The sequence below is a fragment of the Portunus trituberculatus genome, chromosome 37 (genome assembly GCF_017591435.1).
Source record: "Portunus trituberculatus isolate SZX2019 chromosome 37, ASM1759143v1, whole genome shotgun sequence".
In the NCBI taxonomy this organism is placed as follows: Eukaryota; Metazoa; Arthropoda; class Malacostraca; order Decapoda; family Portunidae; genus Portunus; species Portunus trituberculatus.
Window position 1 is genome coordinate 6,881,286 of NC_059291.1, and position 7,901 is coordinate 6,889,186.

Here is a 7,901-nt window from a genome sequence, read left to right on the forward strand (position 1 = left end):
ATATTTTTTTGTTTTGTTCAACTTCATCATTGTATTCCAAAAATAATGTCTCTGTATTCACTGTATAACTGTATGAGTCACAGCATCTCTTCATCATTGCTACCACCACCACCAAGTAGTTCTCGTTCAGATGCTACATTTTTTTTTTTTTTTTTTTTTCTTTTCTTTGCTGTTTGTATGTGAAAAAAATGTATATTCATGAGTATGACATTTGATGTTTTCTTAGTAAAATATGTAATTGAATGAGGGATGAAATAATTTACAGTAGTATTTAGTGGATAAGAAAATTCTTATCATTACTATTACAATGTAATGAATTTTATCAATCAAATGCAATGTCTTGTGAACTCACAATTAGTGAAATTATTACATGTTTCAGCAACTGAGGAAACTGTTCGAGGTGACACTGAAGAGAACCCAGTTGAAGAATCTCTGACTGAAAAGTTTTTGAAAACATCTCATAACCTGGTCAGTGATACGTGTATATTTTCTTACATTATTATTATTACTGTTAGAGAAAATATATTAAATGTTTAGGATGGTAATCGTTATTTTCTTTACAAAATATTTTCTAGTTCCTATCTAATCTAATTATTTGTATAGCCAGAGAATTAGTCATGTTAAGTTTACCATTTTGTAAAAAGGATGGTTTTATGATCAAGAGATGAGGCAGCATAGCTGTTCACGTGATAAAAACTGATACAAGACCCAATAGTTTTAAACAACTGTGTGCAATGTGGGAAAAATATGATGCATTACACAGTAGTTGGATAGGTGAAGCAGAATGAATATATATCAGGAAACTCTTAAGTGCAAGCTACCATTTGGTTGAAGAATGCTCTGACATATGACAGAAAGAAGACACCCTGTGTGTAATGCCTTTATAAGGAGGCACAGCTGTTGACTTTGTTTCTCTGTTGCCATTTTCAAAAGATATCCTTGTTATCAGTAAGGAAAAGGTGCCTATCAATAGAGGACATATATAGGTGGATAGAGAGAAAGGTAATCATGCTGTAACAGCTGTTTCCTGGAGGTGACCATTGCCACACTTTTTTTTTTTTTTTTTTTTAAGCATTATATTGTTGTCATATACTCTTTTATTCTCACATTCAACCATTATATGTCTTTGCTTTAGGGCTGACTAATTCTCAAAAGTTAGCATTGTTTTTTTTTTTCTGAAACTAGGTTTTTCTTCAATACATAGCCTTAGTGCGATAATATCATGGCTGCATTATTAAACATTCTTCATCAGTTAGGTGTTTTGACTTGTTTGTCAATTTTTCTCTTTCACTCAGATGCTGATCATGTTGAATGACATTGTCAGCCCCTGTATTGAATATGTTTGGGAAGGCTTCATATACTCATCGCAGTTCATAAGGGTAGAATATAAAGCTTTTCTTTTTTTTTTTTAATCCTCCCTTTCTTTACCCTTTGCTCTTCTCTGCTTAGCCAATTTTCCCTTTTTGGTTTTTGTGGCTGTTTTTCTTCTTTTTTGTGTGCTAACCTCTAGGTTTTCTCTTCTGTTTGGTTTTACTGGATTAGATACTACATTTTCACTCCTAATCTTCCCATGTATATTGATCCTTTTATCCTGTTTTGTGAAGGGGTAGACTGTGTTTGTATATATGCTCTTAAATTTTCTATGTAATTGTGGCTTGAACATCTGTGAGAAAAATGTATCTCTTCTTATCAAAATTAATATTGGTGCTTTGGTTTTCTTTAACAAATTGTAAATAAACTTCTTTTCTCTCTTACCTTTAGCATTAAGAGAGTCTGTGTAAATTGATGTTAATTGTTGGTGTTTCCACAGCTCCCAGAAGGCCTGGCTTTTGGAGTTGAAGCAGAAGTGGCTGAGCCAGAAATGTCACAAGGAGCGCTGGTATTTTTATCCATTGTGGTCTTCACCATAGTCACCATCTACCTTGTTCACCTCATCATGTTGGTGAGTTACACATACTGAAATGCTTCAGATTTGTCTTTCAGTGCATGAATGCTTGTATAAGGACATCAGTCTGCAACTGCATGCTGTTCTTTATAATTATGATTGCAGATTTTTTGGTTCTATCACAGTTTCCATGATATAATGGACCGATGTTCACTGGACTTTGGAGTTAAAAGACTCAGTGTATTATGCACATACACACACATGCACATGTGCACACAAACCCCCACACACGCATACACACACACACACACACACACACACACACACACACACACACACACACACACACACACACACACACACACACACACACACACACACACACACACACACACACACACACACACACACACACACATTAGTACACAAAAATTAATAGTGGTTTCTCACATTCTGCCTGTTACATATTACATGAATGTCACAACTAGATTGAATGCATCACTCCATTGATACATTTGTTAGTAAACAAGGGAAAAGTTTCATGAAGTGTCCATTGCCTCCTCCTCTTTCTGTTTTCAGAGCCTTCACACGTGCCTGCATGTGACATCTATGTTTATCACTATGGCAAAAAAATGTGAGCTTTTTTATTTAATTTAATTTATTTATTTATTTTTTTTTATTTATTTTTTTTTTCATAAGTGAGAAAAATGGACAATAAACAGATCCATGAAATTTTTCCCTTAATAAAATCTGGCAATTTAGCTTTTCTATAATGACTGGAAAAAAATAAGAATTTCTTACGAAATTTTTATTTTCTTTGCCGAGTAGCAACAAATAGTTGAAGTGAGTGGTGATGTACCTTTTTTGGAGACTGACTCACATGAGCTGCTAGCATATGACTGACCTTTGCATTCTGGTAGAGAAATGAAACTGGTATGCACTGTACATAATGGAAGTACTTCATTTCTGGTCAGCATTTTTCATGAATTCCACACAGTTAAAAGCCTGTATTTCAACTTGATTTCTTAGTATAAGTCAAAGGTGACTGGCAGTAATGGAAAATTTGTTATAATTCTATTTTTTTTTTTTTTCAGCCACTATACTTGCTAATAAATATCAGAAAGTTTTGAATTGAATTAGCCAAGCGTCTTATCTAATCAAAATAATCTTGTCTTGATCCAAAATGAAGACTGAGAAGATTTCTGGCTTCAGTGGCCAGTCTTAACTCACAGTTGGTCCATTATATCATGACCTAGCCTTTCTCTAAGTCTTTTTGATGCAGTTCATTCTGAAGTGATATAGAAGTGTTTTAAGTTCATTATTGATCATAATACATAAGAGGTGAAGACTCTTTGAAGTAACTGAACCTTTCTGCCACAAGGCTGCCCGGAAGGTGTACTCTGTATGTATTACTGGCATACTTTTTATTTAGTGTAGAGTAGTTGATTGTTTTGGCCTCACTGCTGCTTTATGGTGATAGTTTAATTTTAATACGAAAAAAAAAAAAAAAAAAACAGCTAGACCACCACATTCCCTACACCACAAGTTGACACTTAGGCTCTGCTCAGAGATGATTGGAAGAGATTAGTGAAGTGCTTGTATTATTTTACAGTATGGTATCAACAAATGCAGGAAGACATGCACACTTGATAGACAGCAATAAACAGATTATCAAAAACTTGGCAAAAATTAATGTGCGTGTTATTGAAACTGCAAAGGAATAGAGCAGAATATGACTGGTGTAGGATGGAGGATATATATAATTTTATACTTTAAAGTGTTTTAAACAGTGTATAATTTTCTATCACTTTAGTTTCCTTTTTTGTTTGCAAGATTTCACCTTATTACAGAGAAAGACTGAAAAATGTGGTAAACTGCAACATTTGTTCTATATTAGTGGAGAGACACCACATTTGTTCTCTGTTTGTAGATACATGGCTGAGATTAATGTACTAAACACCAGAATAAAGTGTAAGTCAGTAGGATAGTCCAAACAGGTTCTCTCTCCTTACCAACTGACATTCAGGAGAGAGGTGAGAAGTTTGTGAGTCCTCCATGCCAATTTATTGCAGGCTACATTTAGTTGTTTGAGGGACACACACACACACACACACACACACACACACACACACACACACACACACACACACACACACACACACACACACACACACACACACACACACACACACACACACACACACACACACAAAGTTTAGCATAACTTGTTCTGTTATGAAATTGCCATGAATCTTGAACTCTGCTTTGGATGTACAGTATTTTAAAGTGAATGTTTGTGGTATTTTTGTTGAACTTGTTAATAGATTAGTGTTTGCTATATTATATTGGTTTAGGTCATTCCAGTGCTTTTTTTTTTTTTTTTTTTTTTGTATCATTTGGCTTGTTGCATTTCACAGTGAATCATCTAATAATATGCTCTTTGTTGATATGTATATATTTTATGTTGAGACAGTTGTGTTTTGTATATTCATCTGTAGCAACTGTATCTGATAGGAGAGTTTGGTTGGCCATGAGCCTCATACATTTGTTTTCTTTGGTTATTGACAGAAAATTTCACGGGAAACTCCCATTCTTGAGGCTCTGAACACCATGGACCATGAGAAGCGACTTCTACATCATGAAAACACAACACTCCATGAAGAACTGCTCAAGGCTCATTCTGAGGTAAGTCATCTCAGATTTTGATAGGTTATGTTATCAAACAAAATGAAGATTATGAAAAAACTAAGATTTTGAATATACTAAGTAGTGCTCCTGCAATTTTTTTATTTTTTTTTTTTTTTTATTTATTTTTTTTTTTTTTATCATTTAAAAAGATGGAAGAATATGATTATGTATTTGTTCTTGTAATATTAAATGAGAGCACAATAGGTACGCATGGGTCTCTTGTTTTATGTAGTGCCATATTTCTTTCCCTATAGTCATCTTTTGTAATGTTTTTATTGCCATGAAGGACTATACTTCCATGCTTTTTTATGCAGATCTTGGCTGTTGTATAATGATGTAATTATTTTGTCTATCTTGTATTTATTTATTTTTTTTATTCTTTTTGCATGATTTACCTCAGTTGAAAGAAATCACATTACGAATCACAGAGTCTAGTGGAGACGTCAGTGACCTTGACACTCAACTTGAACTCATCAAGGTTAGCAACATTTGTATTTTATTTGCAGCATGAATCTTATTACTATTATATTACTCTTTATCATTAACACTTCCATTATAATACATTTATATCATATGGAAAAATTATTGTGTGTGACTCACACGAACTACAATGTTCCCATTTCTTTTTGTGCAATGTGTGATCACTGGTGGATGTGCATGTAGCAAAACTTATCGCAGGTCAGCAGTCTGACCTCTGAGACAGAAAAGCAGCTCACAGTGGATCTTGAGAAAAAACAGCTGACTAACAAGGTGTTCTTGTTTGCTGTGGTGTTATTCCACAATGCTTGTACATTCCACTTCAGCATTTAGCTTTGAAAGTTGATTAGCTTCAAGTAATGATGATTTTAGTATATACACTATTTAATCATTAATCCCTTTTGGTTTTGAAGCGATGGTTCTGTTGTTTTTTCAGTTTAGACTTTGCTTTTAATACTCTCCTTGTACTTTGGCTCATGTGGTGCTTGACAAACATTGCAATATGTAATGATTTTTTCAGAGTTGTTCATATTTATGTAGTTTCATTGATTAGCTACTAATCTCTCTCTCTCTCTCTCTCTCTCTCTCTCTCTCTCTCTCTCTCTCTCTCTCTCTCTCTCTCTCTCTCTCTCTCTCTCTCTCTCTCTCTCTCTCTCTCTCTCTCTCTCTCTCTCTCTCTCTCTCTCTCTCTCAAGTAAAGCTTTAGCAAACTTTGTCAGTCTTGAATAATTACTTTCCATTTTTAAAGTTTTTTACCTTATAAAAGTTTTTTTTGTGAAATTTAGGAATTGTTGAAAAAAGAGTAACCTTCAGAAAAGATGGAGAGTACAAATGCAATGAGACAAAAATTAGGTAAAGTACTTAGGACCACAAGAAGCTTGGATATTGACTTTCATGGCTGAGTAATTGCTCTAAAGTGAATTTAATATAACCTGTATCACTTTATGACAGCGTGAACATGCTGCTGAAACTGCTCAGCAAGAAGAGAAGATAGCCCAGCTGGAGCATGCGTTGGATGAAGCCGCAAACAACAGCAATGAGATGCACAAGATACTTTCGGAAATGTTATCAGCACAAAAGGATACATCAACTTTCCAGGCATGGAGATTTATTATTGACATTTAGTTGTAATTCTATGGACATTAAAAAGATTATTGAAAGAAATAGGAATGTGTTATGTTTGGCATGCCATTCTTGGAAATGTGAAACTAACTAAACAGATTACTGATTCAAGCTCAACTCTGTCTTTCTTTGCATTTCTGTTTACATGTAATGAAACCAATAATTAGTTCATAAAGATCTTGGTATCTCAGGCTCTTAATGAGGAAAATAATTCAAGCAAATAAAAGTTGAGTAATTTCACAGATTTCACATTAAAGATACCATCGCATTAGCAATGGCGGACTTACCATTAGGCAACACTAGGAGGTTGCCTAGGGCCCCGAGTTTCTGGAGCCCCCATGAAACTTCCATACACTTATGGTTAACCCCTTCCCCAACAATTTTTTTGTTAAAAACGTTTCTTTTTCAGACTAATTTTTTTTATTTTGGTTCTATATAGTATTTTTCATGCTGATTATGAAAACAGCTTGTAATTACTGTTTTTCCCCATTTTTGTGGTTAACTTTTTATTTTGAAAATACTTTTGTAGACATATACGAGTTAACTCGTCTTCCTATAAACTCCAAGCTCTCCCCTCACCTTCCTCCTCCTCCTCCTCCTCCTCCTCCTCACTTGTCGAGAAATATTCATTGTCTGATGAACTGGCAGTGTCATCAGAAGTATTCAAGCTTCTGAGGGAAGGTTCATATTCGCTATCTTCCTCAGAATTAAACATTTGGGGTGTAAATTATTTGAAAAGGGTAAAAGAAAATGAGTGGTAATGTGGATGAAAACAATACCCATGCAACGACAGTAGTTGCCGGAGCAAGTCTAGTAAGAGCGTCCTTGAAATCCCACCGCTCCACCCTGTCGCCTCTGCCAGGCGTACGATTTGACTAGAATACTCGTTTCACATGTAGAATGGCTCAGAATCGACGAGTATATACGTCTGTAGCTGGTTTTCGAAGGTCAAGTTTTAGACGAGTATACTCGTCGACGACTGAAAATGGAACATTTAGTGAAAACGAATATATACGTCTGTAGCTGGTTTTTGAAGGTCAAATTTTAGACGAGTATACTCGTCAATGAGTGAAAACGGAAAATTTAGTGAAAACGAGTATACTCGTTTCTGCCGAGGAAGGGGTTAATAGAGGTTTTATTATTTGCACACATTATTTATGATTTTTATTAAAATCCATTTGCTAAAATGCCAACAGAATGATTATCATATTAAGTGTGTCTCAGGGCCCCCTATGGATGTATAAAGAAAACAGGCCCCCCCACCCCCCTTCAGTCCCCATTATGTTGGATTAGTCCATCTCTGCTTGTGAGGAAAGAAAGGATTCAGAAATTAATTTAATTGTATTATTGAATCTGTGCTCATTTAAAGATGGTGTGATGAAAGGCTGAAAGGCTTAAAGAAAGTTCAGTTATTTTTTGTTTTAGATATTTTTTGTTTCCTGGCAAAAATGAGCAAATAAATAACAACAAAAAACAAGATTAAAAACAAACATTGGCCATCGGCCATATAGTTCATTTAAACATTGGAATTGACCCAGAATTTCATGATTGGTGCATCCATAAAATAAAAGGTGTGGGGGCCCCCCATGTCTACCTTTGCCTAGGGCCCCCAAATTCCTAAATCCACCCCTGCACATTAGCATTCACAGTTCATACATTGACTTGCACAATGTACCCATATTAAGGTGTCCTTGATGCATGGTTCATGAAACAAATGTGTATAGAAAAA

General features: G+C 34.9%; 1 protein-coding gene across 7 annotated transcripts in view; it reads left to right on the forward strand.

The window, feature by feature from the left end:
• Nucleotides 1-7,901, forward strand: part of LOC123513819 — a 38,956-nt gene that overhangs the window by 20,364 nt on the left and 10,691 nt on the right. For 4 of the 7 annotated variants that reach the window (XM_045271185.1, XM_045271187.1, XM_045271189.1 and 1 more), the window contains exons 2-8: nt 380-468; nt 1,296-1,379; nt 1,811-1,942; nt 3,267-3,287; nt 4,454-4,570; nt 4,974-5,051; nt 6,002-6,148. In XM_045271185.1, coding sequence (XP_045127120.1) covers nt 380-468; nt 1,296-1,379; nt 1,811-1,942; nt 3,267-3,287; nt 4,454-4,570; nt 4,974-5,051; nt 6,002-6,148 — 668 coding nt within the window. The remainder of the gene's footprint in view (nt 1-379; nt 469-1,295; nt 1,380-1,810; nt 1,943-3,266; nt 3,288-4,453; nt 4,571-4,973; nt 5,052-6,001; nt 6,149-7,901) is intronic. The other 3 variants (XM_045271186.1, XM_045271191.1, XM_045271188.1) reach the window with 2 other exon arrangements.